Genomic DNA, 20,883 nt, shown 5'->3' with positions numbered 1-20,883 from the left:
GAAGTCAGGAAATCCGGTTGCAACGTCTAAAGATGTCCCCGTGCTGACAGTATCCTGGCCGCCTTTTTCTGCTTCTCTCTCATCCTGACCTTTCTGTGGCGCGCGCCACTAAACAGCATCCTGGGTCTTGAGGGAGCGACTCCACCCTCGCCGGCCAGAGAAGCCGCTGGGAGCCAGGGGAGGGGAGCGTGGCGAGGAAAGTAGAGCTCGAGGGCGCGGTTTCCCCGGGGGCAGGTTTTGAGGTTGCACCCGGCTGAGGATGGCGGAGGCGAGTCCCTCTCAGTCCGAGCTGCTCGCTACGCCAGAGCCCAATGGCGACTTCAAGAAGCCAGCCCTGCCTGTGCCCGCGGTGGTGCGGGACAAGGGCGCGGCCACCAGTCCCTTGGACCCTGAGGAAGCGAAGAAGGAACGGCCCGCGGCGCTGCCGGACCCCGAGCCCGGGGAGCCTGACACCCCGGCGGCCCGGCCGGACAGCGGGGAAACTGGGGAGCCCCAAGCGGAGCAGCCGCGGCCCCCCACAGCAGCTCCTTCTGGAGGTCCGGCCCGTGCTCCCCCTTACCGAGAGCCGCCGTGGGGCGGCCCCGCCACGGCCCCCTACAGTCTAGAAACCCTAAAGAGCGGCACCATCCTTGGCACCCGCAGTTTGAAAGGGAGCAGCTGCTGCCTCTTCGGGAGGCTGTCTTGCTGCGACGTGTGTCTCGAGCATCCTTCGGTGTCCCGGTACCACGCGGTGCTGCAGCACGGGGCGCCCGAGCCGGGCGGAGAGCGCGACGGCCGCGGGGCGGGGTTCTACCTCTACGACCTGGGCAGCACCCACGGCACTTTCCTCAACAAAACCCGCATCCCACCCCGCACCTATTGTCGGGTCCACGTCGGGCATGTTCTTCGTTTTGGCGGGAGTACCCGGCTCTTTCTTCTTCAGGTAAGTGGAAAAACCTCGAACTGAAGTCTCCGAAGCGCTCCTGGCTGGGCTGCAGAGCCCCTTGAGCTTTCGCTGAGGGAGATTCTCCACATCGGCGATCGCGACCGTGGAGGCATCAGGCTTCTCACTCCAGGCCTCTGCCAGAGGTCGACCACTGCCGTATTTCTGAAAGTGACGTCCGCAGGCTTGACCTCTAAAAGAATTCTTTCGCTTCGCTCATCAGGGACCAGAGGAAGACCGAGAGGCAGAATCCGAGTTGACAGTAACTCAATTGAAGGAATTGCGGAAGCAGCAACAAATGATGCTGGAGAAGAAGATGCTTGGAGAAGATTCAGATGAAGAAGAGGGAATGGATACTACCGAAAGGAAAAGAAATGCTAGTAGTCAAGATGATGAAATGGGCTGCAACTGGGGAATGGGTAAGAAATTAAAATTACTGTCAGAGGGTAACATTTTAAAATCATTACTAATGATACCCTTAAATGGCATTTTTTTCAACCATGCAGGTTTTAGTGACTTTTTGCAAAAAATAGGACAAGCACTTTGCACATCAGGTTACCAAAATCCAGAGATTCATTTACTTTTCTGATGTTAAAAAATTGGATTTCTTGTAATGTGTTTTATAGTGCACTCCCTTGTTCAAAAATTCCTCAACATATATTAATTTACTATTTTTACCATTTAAAAATGTATTAAGTACTGATCTTGACTGTCACTGGACTACTACATTAAATCAAGTACACTATTTTGTGTTATTTAATGTATTTCCTCAATATTTTTGTATTTTGTGAAATATATATCCTGAAATGTGAAGTATCTAATCAGAGAAAGCCAGTCTGTTAGCCAAAGAATATGTGAATTTTTCATCACACCCGACATTGTGGAGGAGGGGTATTCAGAAGCTAAGAATATGAAAAGATAGACGATGGCATTAAGATGTTGTTGGAAAGACAGGATCAATAGGAAGTGTCAAACAAAAGCCAGAAATGGTAAGTATGTGAGAGTGAGGGTCCAGGGAAGGACACAATCACTGAGGACTTAGCTCTCTGCCTACATTTATAGTGTGGCTAATCCCAGTTGACTTGTGCTGTGAAAGTGAAATGCGCATTGGATTTCAAAGACTAAGCGTGGAAAAAAAAGAATGTAGAATATTCACATACCTTTTTAAAGTAATAACTCTTTTTTTGAATGATCTGGTTTTTTTTTTAAGATTTATTTATTTATACAAGAACTGGGGTACAGTCAGAGGCGTGGGAGTTTGAGAGAATTCACCAGAGACAGACCAGGGAGCAGAACAGGCAGACAGCCAGAAGACATTGCTGAGGGGAGCCTCGCATGCTACAGGAGATGTCTGCCACGACATGTGGGAATCTCCCTGGCCGGCCGGGAATTGAACCTGCACTTCAGAGGCTGTGGACAGCTTCAGAGCGCTGTGCTCAACCCACTGCGCCACCAGGGGAGGCCCAGAATATTTATATATTTTTCATTCATAATATTTTCATGTTGATTACATGACTATAATTTCAATGTTTATCTTTTTAATGTGGCTACCAGGAAATACAAGCAGTTATATATATTTTTGGTAAAACTAACTTTGATCTTTGAGACAGTTTATAAATTTATAAGCAGAAGGGTTTTTAGCTGGGACTTGAAGGAAAGGTAAAGTAGCACTTAGGAAGCTGGATAGGGCAGGGATTGATGATTTTGAGATTTAATGGAGCAATGAGTAGACTAGTCTATTTGGCAGACATGACAAGTATTAGAAAATTATATTTAAGACAAAAGTATTAGACCAGGGTATAAGAGAATGAGAAAGCCCAACTGAAGAGCTTAGGATTTTTTTCCCATAGACAGTGTGGTAATTTTGCTTTTAAAATACAGTGATGATGCATGTTCACTTGTGGAGGTGTGAAGTTGTACTCCCAAATTTGTATAGTTATGTGAATGATTTGCAGACCAATAAAATTTGAGAAAAAAATATAGTGATAAAGATTAAAAATAAGGAGGTATGAAAAAAAGTTTTAACTTGTTTGCACTTAGAAAATCTGAAGATTTTCACATTGTGGTTCATAGTATGTGGTGGTCTGATTGTTCTCCCTCACCTTTCTTTTCTTCACTGATAACTCCTTTACATAACCTCAAAAGGTAGCGAATGTCGTTCACATAATCTCTTCTTACATCTGATTATCTTTTCTTTCTTTCCTATGTCCTATAGGAGAAGATGCTGTAGAGGATGAGGCTGAAGAGAACCCCATCGTCTTAGAGTTTCAGCAGGAAAGGGAAGCCTTTTATATAAAGGATCCCAAAAAGGCTCTCCAAGGATTTTTTGACCGAGAGGGTATGTGAACAGATTCTGACTTTGTTAAATGTTTCCACAGCTGTCGTTTCCTAGATCTTCAGGTGCTTCGAAAGGCTGTGTTTTATCTGCTGTCTTCTTTGTTTTATTCTTACCCTGTGGTCAGTTCCTTCAGGTTTATCTTGAAAATAGTAATAATCTTGTTAGTCTCTTTTCCCATGTTGGAAAAAGAGAAGAGCTTTTTTCTAACTTGTCTCTTTTTTGTGGGTGGCCGGGGATGGGTGCAGTTTATTTATGAAACCATCTCGTTCTCAGAAGATCCTGGACGTGGGTGGTTGGGAGATTGAGCCAACTTCTTGTAATTCTATGTTTCTATTCACTTGATCTTTTGAAATTCTTGACATGAATTTTTACTTTGTATGTTTCTGTAGAGGATTGTTTCAGTAGAGATGCTTGTGAGAACATCTGTGTTTATATATGTATCTGCGTATGTGTATATGTATGTGGGTGTAAATATGTATATGAACAGGATGTGTTCTGCACTTAATATTTATACTTCTAAAAACCAGGTAATTGTGACAAATTTTCATCTTAAGTCTACAACATACAAAAAGTCTGAAAACTGCTATACAGTGGACAAAGCTAATTTTGGAGAGTTGATTGTTTTGATCTGAGTTTGCTTTTTGGGTGCACAAGCTCATCCTAATTTTATTATCAGATGATGATCCCTAGGAACAAGAAGTGAAATGCTTTGAGATTTGTTATTCAGTGTGGTGTAGGAGCTTGATATTGTCATCTAACCTTTGCTCTCTTTTCCCTTTATATCAACTAGTAACTTTCAGAGGCTGTGAAAAATTTTTTTTTGCCTTTCTTCCTCCCACAGGAGAAGAATTAGAATATGAATTTGATGAACAGGGGCATAGCACTTGGCTCTGTAGGGTGAGGTATGTTCCTTTTATATTCATGTCCATTTCGGAAAAGTGGCCTCTTTCAGGTTTAATTTTTGGTTATAAATAACAAGCCAAAGAAGGACTGTAGTCTTAATTTTAGGCTATTTCTGAACTGGGGTCTTTTTTTTTTTTTTTTAAACACTTTTTTTTTTTTTTTTAATAGAGGCATGTTTTTATTTATTTATTATATTTGTTTGTTTGTTTTTTTTGTTTATACATGCACTGGGTACAGTCAGAAGCGCAGGAGGGTGAGAGAATTCACCAGAGCCAGAGCAGGGAGCAGAGCAGGCAGAAGGACTGAAGTACACTGCTGAGGGGAGCAGCGGGTGGCAGGAGAGGTCTGCGCACCATGTGGGATCCTCCTCCGGTGGCTGGGGAGCAGCCAGGGATTGAACTGGCGCCGCAGAGGCCGCGGGCAGCTTTGCAACCCAGCGCTCAACCGCTGCGCCACCGGGGAGGCCCATGAACTGGGGTCTTGATACATTAGTAACATCTATATTATTGGGGAGTGGGATGGGATGGGTAAGAAGTGGAAGGGCTTCCCTGGTGGCGCAAAGGATTAAGCACTGCACTATGTAGCAATCCACAGCCTCTGCAGCGTGAGTTCGATTCCCAGCTGGCCAGGAAGAAACTCACATGGCGAGGCAGACCTCTCCTGTCTTGCCCGCTGTTCCCCTTAGCAGTGTGTTTCAGTCAGTCTGCCTATTGTGTTCCCCACTCTGTCTCTGGTGGATCCTCTCTCACCCCCCACATCTCTGGCCTGTACCCCAGCTCTTGTATGTCTAAATAAATATATCTTAAAAAAAAAATTAAAAAAAAAGAAGTAGAAGGAAAAGAGTCAAGTCCAACCTAGGCAATATAGAACAAAACAAATTAAAATGACATCTCAAGATACATGACTATTATCAGAGCATATTGGTTTTTTGCATTGGAGAATTAGAGCTTCGTCTTGTACCATAATTCTCTCCAAATCTATGCAGATTACCTGTGGATGATTCAACTGGAAAACAACTGGTGGCTGAAGCCATTCACTCAGGAAAGAAAAAAGAAGCAATGATCCAGTGCTCTCTGGAGGCCTGTCGAATCCTTGACACTTTGGGACTGTTGCGGCAGGAAGCAGGTGAGTGTGTGGGAACACTTTTTTTTAAAAAAAGATTTATTTATTTATGCATACAAGAACTGGGGTACAGGCCAGAGGTGGGGGGGTGGTGAGAGGATTCACCAGGGACAGAATGGGAAACAGAACAGGCAGATGTACCGAAATACACTGCTGAGGGGAGCAGCAGGAGAGTCAGGAGAGGTCTGCTGTGCCATGTGGGTAGCTCCCTGGCCGGGCATCTAACTCGTGCTGCAGTGGCTGTGGAACCTTCATAGGTTGCGTCTTAACTCCTTGCGCCACCAGGGAGGCCCTGTGTGGGAATACTTTTTTAAAAAAAAGAAGGAAAATTTAATATAAAGGGTAATAAAACCTCTTTTTTAGGGGGAAAACGTAAATTGTGCAAATTCTATGAAGTGAAATGGAAAAATTTCCTATCTCATCACCTGAGGGTAGATGTTACTTGTTTTCTCCCAGATATAATTTATGCATGTAGATGTATGTGCAGAACTATATTTAACAAAAAAACAAACATTCACACACCAGTGCAGATATATTAATTATTCTCTTTTGTGATTTACTTTTTTAACATAATGTATCATGACTATTACCCATATCATTGCATTAAATTTACCTCATTAAATAAAGCCTCTCCAGTCATTTATTAACAAGGCTTATATTTTTATTTATTCTAAAATTAATTTTTATTATTGCAAAGTAACAAGTACAGTTTAAAACTATCAAAGTTTATAACAAAATTTATTGCCCCTCCTCAGTTCTCATCCTCAAAGGCTTTTACTGGCATTTAAAAATACCCATATTTTTAAAATACAAGAGTAAGCTGCTATTTACTTTAAGTAGTGTCTATTGACTCTGTTAAATTAATATTTAATTTTACATGATTATGCTTCCATAAATATTAGTCATAACCAAGCACTTTATTTTGTTTTTCCTGAAGTTATATTTCTCTGTACTTGTCACTCATTCTTCCCACATATTTCAAAATGTTTCAGTATGTTTTCCAAATGTTCAATTACATTAAGTAATTTATCAATTCTGATTTTTTGGAGACATTGCTACTGTAGAATTCTGTACTTCTTCTCTTGGGGCTTACTATTCTCTAGACCTGCTGCAGAACTACCATTTGGGACTGGACTTGCTGTCGTTCTTGTTATTTCCTTTTTCTCCATCTTAACCTGGAAATTACCAGGCTTTGATTAATAAGAACTGTTTTGTTTGCATATGCTAGAAAACCAACTAGCTTAGGGTGAAAGGTAACTGACTCCAGAAGCTGGGAAAAGTAGGACTGAAGGAAGAGCTTCATAAATGAGGACATCAAGTTCTGGAAGTAGAAGTTAGTAAACCAGAACTCAGTATCACCAGGACATATATGTTCTGGGTGTATAATCTGTGAGTGAATCTGTCTCTTGAGTGCATGCTTTTATTGTATAGCTTCTTATCTCCTGTGGGAAAGCTGGCTGTTTAAAGCCCTGGATTTGTTTCCTCCCATTCTAATAACCTCAGTGGAGAGATCCTCATCCCCCTATATTTAAATGTAAAAATGAGGGAGGGATTCTTACTGATTTGGATTTGATCACATGACTAGCCCATCCAGATGGAATGGTGTGGGGGGGGCGGGGTGGGGGGGGTGAGTTTTCTAGAGGACAGGAAGAAAGGGGATGCTTTTACCAGAACAATAGCTGATAAAAACCCAGTAGTCCTATGTTAATGGGCTTTCCAGGTTCTCACTGTTACAAGCAATGCGGCATCAATATCTATAAGATAAACTCCTAGAGGTAGAATTATTGGGTCAATTCCTTTTATAAAGTTGAGAGATGTTGTGAGGTGGACCATCAAAATGATTATATCTATTCATTGCTGCTAACTGTTTGAGAATCCACACTTCCTATACCCTTGCCAAATTGGGTATTATTAATCTTTTAATAGTTTTTTTAGTCTAACAGGTAAGATTTCATTTCTCATTCTTTTGATTTTTAAAAAAAAATTATTAAAATTTAACATTTTCTTGGCCTCCCTGGTGGCACCTCCCTCGTGGGTTAAAGTCTCAGTGCTATGAAGCTATTGCCAGCCATTGAGACATGAGATCAATCCCCAGCCTGGGAGCAGACATTTCCTGTCTCGCCCCCTGCTCCCCTCAGCAGTGTATTTCAGTATATGTGCCTATTCTGCTCCCCACTCTGACTCTAGTGAATCTTCTCACCCCTCATACCTCTGGCCTACATCCCAGTTCTTGTATGCATAAATACATAAAAATCTTTAAAAAAATTTTTTCCAAATATTTAATGGCTATTTGTATTTTTTTGTGAACTGCTTTTATTAATTTTTAAATTTTCTTTTGATGTAATACTATTGCCATTTGCCTTTTTTATTCATTGATTTTAAGAGCTTTTTACTCATTAAATCACAGTCTTTGGTTTTAAATTTTTATGTGATGAATAGGTATAACATAAAATTTACCATTTTAAGCACTTTTAAATATACAGTTCAGTGGCATTAAATACTCTACATCCTTGTGTAAATCTCAGAAATTTTTCATCAGTCCACCTTGAAACTGTCCCCATTTGACTACTAACTTCCCATTCTTCCTCCCCTCAAGCTCTGGAAACCACTGTTCTGCTCTCTGCATCTAAGTGGAGTCAGAGTATGGTCTGTGTCTGACTTGTTTCACTTAGCAGCATTGTCTTCAGGGTTGAGCCCTTTGTATGTGGTTTGGCAGCTGATTGAGCCCTTTCTTTCAGTAATTGCTGGTGATACGTGGTTGCCTACTTGTCTTCTTTCTTTTTCTGTTTTTAAAACTCATTATCATTTATGTTATTCACCTCTAGTATCTCGGAAAAGAAAAGCCAAGAACTGGGAAGATGAAGACTTTTATGACAGTGATGATGACACATTTCTGGATCGGACTGGCCTGGTTGAAAAAAAGCGTCTGAACCGCATGAAGAAGGCTGGGAAGATTGATGAGAAACCTGAGACCTTTGAATCATTGGCAAGTTTTATTTTGACAAGTAGTTGTTGTTTAATTTTTTAAATATATTATTTAAATGTCTCATAATTTTAATAACTAGCATTGACATCTGGTACTGAAGTATAGCTTTTGTGATCTATAAATTTGATAACAGACAAGTAGTCTTACCCAGCCTATTGGGGAAAGGTTTGACTTGCTGTGGAGACTCCATCTACCTCTAGGTGGCTAGTGACTCATTAGTGAGTGTTCCTTGGATATGGTGTTAGCCTCTCTCCCTGAGAGAAAGGTAAAAGTTCAAAATTGGGACTTTCTGAGGTGAAATTGACTTTAGGCTTCTGATGGTCAAGAATCGTGAAAGGAATTTTCCAATGTGTAGTTTGATAATAGTACTTAAACAGTGTTCCCTTCATGAAATTATCATAAGGTGACCTGTGCTTTCTCTATATTAAGTAGTATTCAGAGTTGAAAACATTACCGACATCTGTCCATTTGAGTCACTGAAGAAAACAAATGCTTTGAACATTTTTGAGTAAGTCTTCTTCTGTACATTCATTTTATTTACTTCTGAGGTCTTTAGTTCAAAATTGATTCCACTTGAATCAAATCAATGGGAAGTGATAACTCCATAAGGAGCAGACTTAACATAGACATCTGAATTAATCTTCTTAAAGTTAGTAACAATGGTGAAAATAAGAGGAGGAAGATAAAGAAAACCACCATATTTTGAAAGAAGAAAACGTCTGCTAACTCTGTTAATTTGGGTGTTACAGGTTGCAAAGTTAAATGATGCTGAAAGGGAACTCTCTGAAATTTCTGAGAGACTAAGAGCCTCAAGCAGAGGTAAGTAATGATTCATGAAACAAGTGTGTTTAGGGTATCTCCAGGGTGCAGCGCCCTGTTTTAGGCTTAACTTCTGTATGTGATAGATGAGGCGAATGAAGCGCATTGCCAAATGACATTCCAGGGTCTCCAGGCTCCAGCCTATTTCCTAACCCCTAAGACCAGTAATGCCCTCTGTCCTGTTCTATGTTAGTGACTTTTCTATGGGAACTTTGGCTGGATTTTAAAATATTTGTGGCCAACTTCCTGAACATTTGTTATCTCTTTCTTACACAGCTCTGTCAGAGTCATCATCGCAGGACTCTCTAGACGCTTTCATGTCAGAAATGAAATCAGGGTGTGCATTAGATGGCGTGTCCCGGAAGAAACTTCACCTGAGAACTTTTGAACTGAGGAAAGAACAACAGAGACTTAAAGGGTTGATAAAAATTGTAAAGCCAGCAGAGATTCCAGAACTAAAAAAGTAAGTCAGTCTTAGTTATATTTGGAATTTATTTATTTTTACAAATACATAAATATACACTGCAGAAACTGCAAGCACTCTAAAATCTTATTTTGATAAAAGAAGAAGGAGCACTATCTTAAAGCTTTTATAGGTCTTATAGGTCAAAGCTTGTGAGCAGGATTTTGTGAGTTTTATTTATTTATTTACTGAGTGAGGCCCTTGGTCAGGCTTTATGACTGATGAAAGTCCTTTTCCCAGACACATCAGTGGACACATCAGAGTGGGACACAGCAGAGACAGTCCCTTAATGTGTGCAATAGAGCTTGAGTGGCCAAAATGACTTTTGTCATGTTTATGATGGCTGAAATAAAAAAACTTTTTTTTTTTCCCAGTTGTACAGTTTCTATAGCAAGACACACCATGAAAAGACTCGCCTGCTACTTTATTTGAGCCTAAATCTTGCTTTTGGGAGTTCTATTTGAGAAGGCAGGATCTCTAAAATCTCTCGATCTCAATTAGAGCTTGCCTTTGATCTCCACAGAGTGGCAGATTGCTCTTATACTTGAAATGTTAAATAAGCTTGTGAGCGGAGATAAAGATTTATACCTTTTATCTTCTTGGATAGCAATTATAGTATAGAAATAGAATATAAGAAACCGCTTAAAGCACAGAAGGCCTACAGATGCTGTATACCATCTCTCCGCACTTGAGGGTTAACTTCCATATGTTCCTCCTAACTGACCTCTCACTAACACCCACCAAGCAAGTCTTGGTTTTGATCCTATCTTCTGCCTTCATCTCCTTTGGGCCAGTCTTACCCCCCTCCAGGTCAGCCAACTATTTAATGGAGTTAAAAAATATCTGTGTTGCTCTTAATCTTTGTCTTTTTATGCCGGAGCTTCCCTGAAGTGTGGGGAGAGACTGTGAAGGACAATGATTTGGCACAGGGTCCTTTAGGTCAGTCAGGCAGGTGGCCTCAGCAAGGCAGTGGTAGAGAGAAGGGGGTGAGGCTAGGTCTGGGAACACCACCGAGAGGTGAGATGTAGGTAAAAAGAGGCAGTAGTGGGGCAAGGTAGTCAGCTTTTTGTATGGGTCGCTGTGAATCAGAAGTGCCAGTGCTTTTTCTGTATTCCAGAGTGTAGGGCTGTTCTGTGGTCAGTGTAAAGGGACAGGGTTTTCTTCCCGACTTCATGCTATCTTGTCAGTCACCTCTGCCTGCTCTCTGTTTTGCAACTCAGCTGCCATCCCTTTGCTTTTACTCTATTCTTCCCTCCCCGATCCTCCCTGCCCCTAAACACTCCCCTCCCCACCCCACTCTTTTCTGATTTCTACAGTCTCTTCTTTTTGCTCTTCCTCAGCTTTGCCCTTGTGGGCTTAACTTTTATAACTATCTCCAGCCCATGAGAATGTTGACAGGCTCATCAGTTGTAGGATCTCTCACTCTTTGTCATTTCATTATACAAGGTTTCCTGCCCTCTGTCCCTACACACACTTCTTTTTTGTTTTTTAAACTTACATGCTCAGAGTTGTTGTGTATGGTTACCTGAGAGTGGATTCCAGATAAGTACTGTGAGTTCTCATCAGAGGTTGGTGGAAAATAGGGCTTTATGCTGTGGATCCATCTCTTGCCGCTTAGTGGGGGTAGGGTCATGCTTATATATTCTTCTTTGCCAGTGACCTTTGTACTGTATGTGCCATTTTATGAGTGTGAGGTCATGCGACCGGTTGTAAATTGCTAGACTAAGGTAGTTGCCTCATCTTGCCCTTCATGGTTTTATGTCTGACAATCATCAGTGTCACTGCCCATTCAAATTCTGCTGCTCTGAATATCCCTTTCTTATTGTTGTATGCTTACATGTTCATTTACTGAATATTAATAGATATTTTTGCTTTGCCAAAAATTTCTTTACTAGTGTCATGGGATTTTTAGATGAAACCTTGGCCTTATTGGAATAGATGTATATAATTATTCTGTCTTCCTAGGACTGAAAGTCAGACTACAGATACAGAAAATAAAGCCAAGAAGCTTACGTTGCCTCTGTTTGGTGCTATGAAAGGAGGAAGCAAATTCAAATTGAAAACTGGAACAGTAGGGGTAAGTTGTGGGTCAGGGTGTTAAACTTTTTAGTTCTTGAGTTTTCCTGAGCTTGTTTTTGTCTGCTCTCTTGAAAGCTCCAATAACTCATTCTGTAGTAACATGGAAAAAGGGCTGTGGGCTTGGCATGACCCAGGACTTGATCCTTATATTTTTCTCTTCAGTTTAAGATTATCAAGAATTGGCGCATTAAATCTGGTTAGTCACTTTACATGTAACTGATTTATATATTACAATCTAATTTATTAATTTGTGGTGAATGTTGCACTCTAGCAAGGGTCTCTTTCATTAAATGCTCTTTCTGGTGGATAGATGTTATATTCAGAGTCACCTAGCATTTGCTAATAGCAAGTGCACCTGGTTCTGCTCTGTGATTTCCCTTCCTTCATTTAATCCTTCTAGCAACTCATAACGTGGGAATTATTACCTCTCCTAGGTGAGGCAGTAGGGTCAGAGAGGCGGAACATAAGGTCACATACTCATGACGTGACTGGCAAACAAACTGGGTCTTCTTTCTCTTGAGTTTTGTGCTCTTTCTACTCTCCCCTAGTCCCTCACCGATGTATGTCTTCACTTTTTATATATTTCTATTCATAGATACGACTTATAAAAAGTTTTCATTACTCCAAAGAGCTGAACCTTATGTATCTGTTTGCTAGAGCTACCATAAAAAAATGCCACAGACTGGGTACCCTAACGACAGAAAACTGTTTTCTCACAGTTCGGAAGCTCCAAGGTGAGGGTTGCTTTCCTCTGACGCCCCCTCTTGGCTTGCAAGTCACTGTCCTCATTCTTCTTCACATGGTTATCCCTCTGTGCATTTACACCCCAGGTTTCTCTTCTTACAAGGACCCAGTCATATTGGATTGGGGCCCTCCCTCACAGCTTCATTTTAACATAATCAACTTAAGTTGTCGCTAAATACTGTTACATTATGGGGACTGGGACTTCAACATACGAATTCTGGGGGGATGCAGTTCAGCCCATCGCGCCTTGAGTTAGAGTAAGCTGTTTTCCTGTGCAGAGGTTTGAATCCCAGCCATATATTCTGAGTGAGTCTGTGGTTAACATTGTTAGAGGTATTAGGTGGAATTTCTGCAGCTGACACCTGGAATAAGGGAGTACAGCCTCACAAGCTGTTCCAGGTGTTTCACACTTAATGTTCTTTTGATCCTAGACACTTATGAAGATGCTTATTCAGGGTTCATAGATGGATAAAATTTCATGCGAAAGTCCTACTTCCAGCAAGCTTCTGCAGATTTTCCAACCTAGAGAGGTTAGACATTCTGTGCATTCAGTTTATCTGTCGTGTGCATCTACTTCATTCATGCTATTGTTTCCCTTATAGAAGTTACCCCCCAAGCGTCCAGAACTCCCTCCAGCATTAATGAGAATGAAGGATGACCCTGAAGTAGAAGAGGAGGAGGAAGAAGAAGAGGAGGAGGAGAAGGAAACGGAGGAGCAAGAAAAGAAAAGAACCGAGGCTGGAAGCAGTAGGCTGCAACAGGAGACAGACCCAGAAGAAGCAGTGCAGGAAACAGGTCCTCCCACAGATCTCACGAGTTCTGAAGAAACAAAAATCCATGGTAATACCTTTCTTCTCCTTCCTGTGCTGTTCAGCGGGGCAATTGCATTGACTATAGATAGATTCGAGAAAGTAAAGTCCATTTTTACCTGCGCATTTTGACTTTGGATCTGTGAGACAGTGGACTCTGGAAATATACTTTCTTAGACTGCCAGTCATTACTTATCCTCATTGCAAATAAGGGCGGATGTTTCCAGTATGCTTCAGAATGATGGAAACTTGAAAGCTATGGGACCTGATACCACAGCCACTATGGAACAGTCCTGGGCTGCTGCCTCTGTGCGAATGGAGAGCAGTAGATGAGGATGATGGAACCTGATCCGGTGGTCTCAGAATAAACCTCCCCAGACTCATGTTTTCCCCACCCCTACAGAGGCTCAGCATGACTGTACACCTGGGCTAACTTCTCAGGAGTGTTAGGCTTTTTCCTCTCTTTGTTCATGGTGCCTAACAGAGAACCTAGAACATACTCACTTACGACAGCAAAGATTTAAAGAAAGAGGAATTGATTGGTTTAACTTTTTTTTATCTGATTGTTAAAGTAATATATGTTAGGTCATAAATAAAAATCCCAAGAAGAAAAATCTCTCACAGTCTCACCCCCAGAGATCACTCTTTATCTTTTAGTATTATCCTTTGTCTGCTGCTAGGATTAATTTCCTACAAGTTGGCCAGAATTGCTTGGCAAAATTGAGACCACACAGAAAATTTAGAGCATGAGGAAACACAATAATAAAAACTAACATTAAATGTGTGTGTGAATTTGTGCATGTGCACTTCCCAAACAATCAGGCTTGTCTACCTAAAGACACCAGGCCTGCTATAGTAGACCTTCTCTGGAATCACCTTCAATTGTTTGAGAAACAGAAAAGTTAACTGTTTTCTCATCAATGAGAAGTAAATCTTTTGTATTTGTATTCTCCTTTATTAACTTATTGAAGGCAAAATGTTTGGCCTTCACAAAAAAAAAAAAAAAAAAGGTACTTATGCATACTTTTTTCTGAGTCTGGTCTTTGATCCTTATATTGAAAGGATATATAACCAGCTCAGCAAGAAGAGTGGGGGGCAATAAATATTGTAATTTTTTTAAGTTACCAAAATAAATATGGTTGTATAAAAAGAGCAGATTTAAAAATTCAGATTATAAGATAATTAGTAAAATCTGTAGCTGATTAAGAGATTAACCTTCAGGCCTTTATTTTTCCTGTACTTATGTATGTGTGTGTGTATATACAGTTTACAACATTAAAATCATAATTATATGTGCCATTTTATAACCCATATTTTCTGTGTCTTGAAAGAGTCTTTTAAAACGTAGATTTAATAAGGGACATAATAAGTAACATGAATATGCTATAATTTTTTAAATCAATGTTATTATTAAACATGTAAGTTATTAAGTTTTGATAGCATGAGCATACTCATATATAATAAATCTTAGTTCTTATTTCTGATAATTTTTTTTTAAATACTTTTTTTGTTTTTGTTTTGTTTTTTAAGACTTATTTATTTATTTATTTATTTATTTATACAAGCACTGGGTACAGTCAGAAGCGCGGGAGGGTGAGAGAATTTACCAGAGCGGGGAGCAAAGCAGGCAGAGGGACCGAAGTACACTGCTGAGGGGAGCAGCGGGCGGCAGGAGAGGTCTGCGCGCCATGTGGGACCCTCCGCCGGTGGCTGGGGAGCAGCCGGGGATCGAACTGGTGCTGCAGAGGCTGCGGCCAGCTTTGCAACCCGGCACTCAACCGCTGTGCCATCGGGGAGGCCCTCTGATAATTTTCTTTAGAAATAATCTGAAAAATAAATTTAGAATAGAATTTCTAAGGCAAGGAGTATATTACATTTTTAAGACTTCTGGTAAGTATTACTAAAAAGTTTTACTTCAGAGTTGGTCATTTTTTTAAGTGAAACGGTGGTTCTGTTACACATCTGAAGGTTCTTTTATAGAAAACCTAATTAAAGTTAGCTGAAGCTATTGATAATAAAACTGAATAATTATATATGTACTTAGCTTTTCTTGCTTTTGTTTTCTTGGCTCCCCACTACAAATTAAATAACAATGTGCTTTGGTACTGCATTTTATAGAAAACATGTCTCACTGCAGCCAAGTGGAACAGGATAAAGATTATCAAGAGATTAGGAAGACATCTGCCTCCTGTGAGACACCCTCAGGCAAGTAGTATAGCCGACTCCATTGCTGCTTGCACGCAGGCAGCCGGCTGGTGTCATACTGGAAGATAGCAGCTGACCTGGGGTGGCACCAGAGCGAGGGTGGCCTTTCAGATACTTGCTGCTGCCAGGACCCTGCACAAGACTGGACTACAGTCACCCCCTGTTATCCATGGGGAAGAGGTTCCAAGACCCCTAGTGGATACGTGAAACCACAGATACATCAAATCCTGTATATTGATGTTTTTTCCCTATACAGACATGCCTATGATAAAGGTTAATTTATAATTAAGCGCAGGAGAATAATAATAACTAACAAAATAGAACAATTATAACTCTACTGTAATAAAAGTTATGTGAATGTGTTCTCTCTCACAGTATCTTACTATATATTCTATTTTCAAACTGTGGTCACCTGAGGAAACTGAGACCAAGGATATGGGGGGGGGCACTGTATGTGAGAGCTTTATATTTGGTGCTATCTCATATGCCTTTCCTCCTCTTCTGCCTCCTGAGGTTTCTGCTCCCTGACCCACAAACCACCCAATACCTTCATGCTTCCCTCTGGCTGTGCATTGTCCTCCAGAGTTTTACATTTCCCAGAGTTCAGTATGTGCCTCTCATGGAAGTGAGTCCAAACTGTTGAAAGAAGTTGGTTGAAAAGTTGATCTACTAAAAGGATTGCTTTTTTCTGTGTGTTTTTTAAAACTGCTTTTACTTGTGATGGTTACTGTAGAATAGTAAAATCAACCCCATTTTTCTTTGCCTTCTCAGATGGTGTGATTATATTAAGTCTTGTAGAATAGCCTTAGGATTTGAAAACTAGGTTATTAATGGAGGGAATATTCTCCCTCATGTATTTTTTACAGTATTGCAAGAGTTTTTGAGGATTGGATTCTGACTTTTCTTCAGTCATTATAACATTCTCTTAGGAAGGATTTTTCTTATTTTACTTATTCTGATATAACTTCTGTCTTTTTTCATCTTTTTCTTAAATTAGCATCAAAGAGTGAATATGAGAAAAGCAAAGATGAATTAAAGAAAAAGAAAACTCCTGGTCCAGGCAAAGTAAGTACTTTAGACATAATTCATAATCTTTGCTTCTCTAGAAGTAAAATGATTGATTCCTCAAGTCATTAACCATGTTCAGAAGAGTGAATCTTAGGGATTGAGTCTGTAGAGTTCCCAACTGTCTCATACCCCCTCTTCTAGAAGTCGAGGTTCTCTTTTATTTTCATTTTTGAATTTCAGTTTTTTAAATTCTCTATACTTGTCTCTATATAACTTGTCTCTCTATAACCTTGTTCTATATAACTGCTTGTGTACCTCTTTTAATAATTTACGTTGTTTTATTTATTTATATTTTTTGCATAGAAGAACTGGCGTGTAGGCCAGAGGAGCGGAAGGTAAGGGGTGGTGGGGGTGATGAGAGGATTTAGCATTGACAGACTGGGGAACAGAACAAGTGGGTTTACTGACATACACTGCTAAGGGGAGCAGTGGGCACCAGCCCCCAGCCTTCAGTGTGTCCCTAAAAGTCACCTAACATAACAAGGCTTTTGGGGGAGCTTTGAGTCAGGAACTATGGATGAAGATCAAAAATGTATGAGAAATATATTATGTTGGTCATTTGAATGACCAGAATTTATTTCTTATAAATTACAATATCAAGCAATACAAAGACATTTGAATAATATATTCTTATTTTCTTCCTTATATTATACAAAAGGTTGGATGTCATGTACTGCATTCTATATCTTGATTTTTTTACCCATCATGGAAATCACTGTATATCAGTAGCAGTATATCAAGAACTTCCTACTATGTGGATGTATTTAACCAGTTCTCTATAGATGTTTCTGGCCTTTTGTTATACTACTGCTGTAATGAATAACCTTGTGCACTTGTACTTTTGTATGGATACAGTAAGTTCCCAGCAGTGGGATTACTAGGTTGTGTCAGGAGGCCCTACAACCACCCTCAGGCTTGATAATTCCTAGGAGGCCTCATAGGACTCATTGTGTGGTCGTACTCAGAGATGCGATTCACTACACTAAAAGGGGATCAAGCACAATCAGCAGAGGAAAAAAAGTAGCTGGGGTGAAGTCCGGGGAAATCCGGCACAAGCTTCTAAGTGTCCTTTTCCAGTGGAGTCACATAAGACATGCTTAATTCCCCCAGCAATGAGTTGTGGCACCTTGGAAAACATTGCTAGCCAGGGAAACTCATTAGAGACTCAGTTCCCAGGAGTTTTACTGGGGACTGATACATAGGCATCTCCTGCCTGGCATGTAGCAAAATTCTGTGCTCCCAGAAGGAAGCAAATGTTCAGCCTAAACCACATTGTTTTTATAATTTAGGCATATTGGGTTAGGATAGTGGGAACCCTCCCCAAATCACAATTCCCAGAGGCCAGCCAAGGTCAACCCTGCTAATAGGTCTTTTAAAGATTAACAGTCAGGCTTGCTATGCTAACTCTACACCAGGATCAGTGGTGAATTTTCCTGGGGGACGAGGGGTAGTCATATATTTTGAATTCATACCTGTGTTAATATTGCCTCTTTTCAGGTATATCACCACTTTCACTGACTGAAAAAAATAAGCTTGTCAAGGCTTTATGGGGAAAAAAAAAAATCAATGTTTGAGGAGAGAATGTTCCCCAAATAGGTTACTTTTGTCAAGATCATTAATAGAACTGTTCTCTTTTAGTTTTTGTTTATTGACAGGCATGGAGACAATATTGTTAATTATTGTCAAATTCTTTTGAATAAAATTACTGATCTCTGTGCAGTTTCCACCAACACTTTCCTCCAAATATCCAGAAGACGACCCGGACTACTGTGTGTGGGTCCCACCTGAAGGTAGATTGTTTTTACTTCTTTTTTTTTTTTTTTAAAAAAAAAAAGATATTTATTTATGCATGCAAGAGCTGGGGTGTAGGCCAGAGGTGTGGGATGTGAGAGTCTCACCAGAGACAGAGTGAGGAGCAGAACAGGTAGATTGACTGAAATACACTGCTTGAGGGGAGCTGTGAGTGAAACAGGAGAGTTCTTCCTGCACCATGTGGGTTAGCTCCCTTGCCGGGGATCGAACTCGTGCTGCAGTAGCTGTGGACAGCCTCACAGTGCTGAGACTCAACCACTTGCGCCACCAGGAAGGCCTTGTTTTTACGTTCTTTAAGATTTATTTTTATTTTGGAATAGGTGATATATTTTTAAGGTTCAAAAGAAAAGTTTTAAGAGTATGTAGTGAAAAGTCTCCATTCTGGGGTATAGGTAGATAAAATATCTAAAGAGACATATCAGCTAAATATAATTTGTGGATTATATGCAGATCCTTACTCAAATAAACAACTTGTTAAAAAAATTATAAACCAGTCAGGTAATTTGGAATACTGGCTATGCATTTGATGATAACTAAGAAATAATTGTTAATTTTTTAAAAGCATGATGATGCTTTTTAGAAAACATCCTTATCTTTTTTTTTTTATAATAAATTTTATTTTTATATTCCCCATACAATTGCAACCCCCCCATTCTGACCCCAATCCCTCCCCTCCCGCCCCCCACCCCCCAAAAGTGTCTCTGGTTCATAGTTTTTTGTTGATTTTGATTTTTACTTTCTTATAGTTATTCATTTTCCTGGTCCCTTATTTAAGTTTTCTAGATTCCTGCTATGAGTGAGACCATCCGGTATTTTTCTTTTTCTTTTTGGCTTATTTCACTGAACATGATCCCTTCCAGCGCCATCCATGTTGCTGCAAATTGCATGTGTTTCTCTTTTTTGAATGCTGAGTAATATTCCATGGTGTATATGGACCACATCTTCTTGATCCAGTCATCTATTTTTGGGCATTTGGGCTGTTTCCAAAGCTTAGCTATTGTAAACAGTGCTGCTATAAACATAGGTGTGCAGGTGCTCTTTGGAATTGATGTTTCTGTGTCCTTTGGGTAAATACCTAGGAGTGGAATTGCTGGATCATATGGAAGGTCTATGTTTAGTAGGTCAAGAAATCTCCACACAGCTCTCCATCGTGGTTGGACCAGTTTGCACTCCCACCAACAGTGCAGGAGAGTTCCTTTTTCTCCACAACCTCGCCAACATTTGTTGTTGCTAGTTTTTTTAATATGTGCCATTCTCACTGGTGTAAGATGGTATCTCATGGTAGTTTTGATTTGCATTTCCCTGATTACAAGTGATGGAAAACATCCTTATCTTATAGGAATATATATATAGAAATGTTCACAGATGAAATGATGTCTGAGATTTGTCTTACTTCAGTGGTGGAAGATGAGGGACCATAGGTTGGAGTAATAAGTAAAGCAGCACTTGCCACATATTGATAATGATAAAACTAGATGATGCTTACATAGAGGTTCATTATATTTTTCTCTTTACTTTTGTGTATATTTTACATTTTCTTTAAAACAGCAATAAAAATCGCCTGGCTGTGCCTCAGTGACCAAGTTTTTCCCCTTAGAGACAACCCAGTTTCTTAGGAATTCTTATATATTATATAAAATGTGTGTGGTGGCAATAAAACACATACTGTTTCACCACTTTTTTTACTCAAGTGGAAGCATATGCTGCACCTTGCTATTTAGCACATAACACATATGGAGATCCTTTCAGAGCTATTTTCAGATTTCTTGTTCTTTTTTTATGGTATGGCTGTACCTTTACTTATTTAACCACTTCCCTCAGTGGATATATAATTTTGCAAAGTGTTGGTGCCTGTATAGAAAAATTTCATAAAAATGATCAAAGACTATGAACACTTTAAAGACATTATGGCGTCTGCAGCAGCATAGGCTCATACATACATCCCGTTAGGGCAATAGAAGAGATGCTTAGTTCTCTGTATGCTCCTCACAGATTGCTGTTTCTACAGATTCAGGTTTTACTGTATTCCTTATTGATAGAAATTTAGTTACTAGAAATGTTTGCATTTTATATGCTAATAAACATGAGGGTAGAAGTGATAAGAGGACCATGCTTTGAAATTATAAGCAAAAAGTAAACTTTCTGTCATAGAAGAAACTCTTTACCTGTTTAACTTTTTGGCCCACTTTTATCTGGGTGTTTTTTCCCTCCCGGCTTTGGAAAAGTAAATTTTTCTTCTTTCTTTTTATGTACTCTGATCTAGGCCAAAGTGGCGATGGCAGAACCCATCTTAATGACAAGTATGGCTATTGACTGCTTCAGAATCCCAAGGGAAGATTTTGTGGACTGTGTGACACGGGACATTTGGGATAATATATCAGGTTGAGTGTCCAGAGAAGGATTTGTGGTGATCACCTGTAAAATCTAGTGACTGGCCTTTTCTTCCTTGCTCTTGGTTTCTGGAAGTTACCTACCTATCTGATTGCCTGATTTTGGTATTTATGTTTAAAAGTGTTTGTGTATGTATGTAAAAAGGAACCATATATTTTGAGACTTACTAAAGTGAGACATGACCCTATGAAATGAGATGAAGATGTATCATATTTATTTAAG

General features: G+C 40.0%; 1 protein-coding gene across 1 annotated transcript; it reads left to right on the top strand.

Moving 5' to 3' along the window:
- Window positions 1-11: 11 nt before the first annotated feature.
- On the top strand, window positions 12-20,876 carry SLC4A1AP (solute carrier family 4 member 1 adaptor protein). The gene is made up of 14 exons (XM_037528307.2): window positions 12-922; window positions 1,146-1,341; window positions 3,138-3,260; window positions 4,102-4,162; window positions 5,149-5,288; window positions 8,111-8,271; window positions 9,021-9,090; window positions 9,367-9,553; window positions 11,519-11,630; window positions 12,979-13,216; window positions 15,304-15,390; window positions 16,388-16,455; window positions 18,179-18,248; window positions 20,534-20,876. The coding sequence occupies exons 1-14, from the start codon at window positions 260-262 to the stop codon at window positions 20,581-20,583; spliced, it is 2,226 nt and encodes a 741-aa protein (XP_037384204.1). The 5' UTR covers window positions 12-259; the 3' UTR covers window positions 20,584-20,876.
- Window positions 20,877-20,883: the final 7 nt, after the last annotated feature.

The sequence above is a fragment of the Talpa occidentalis genome, unplaced genomic scaffold (assembly GCF_014898055.3).
Source record: "Talpa occidentalis isolate TD23 unplaced genomic scaffold, MPIMG_talOcc4v2.1 talOcc4.5, whole genome shotgun sequence".
In the NCBI taxonomy this organism is placed as follows: Eukaryota; Metazoa; Chordata; class Mammalia; order Eulipotyphla; family Talpidae; genus Talpa; species Talpa occidentalis.
Note: the sequence above shows the minus strand (reverse complement) of the source record. Positions and strands in the feature narration are given on the sequence as shown.

Bases quoted from the DNA above. Each gene is read 5' to 3' on its own strand.
- SLC4A1AP (XM_037528307.2), top strand. From the start codon at position 260: ATGGCGGAGGCGAGTCCCTCTCAGTCCGAGCTGCTCGCTACGCCAGAG. The intron at 1,342-3,137 runs GTAAGAAATTAA...TATGTCCTATAG, and splicing joins GGGCTGCAACTGGGGAATGG to GAGAAGATGCTGTAGAGGAT. The intron at 15,391-16,387 runs GCAAGTAGTATA...TTCTTAAATTAG, and splicing joins CTCCTGTGAGACACCCTCAG to CATCAAAGAGTGAATATGAG.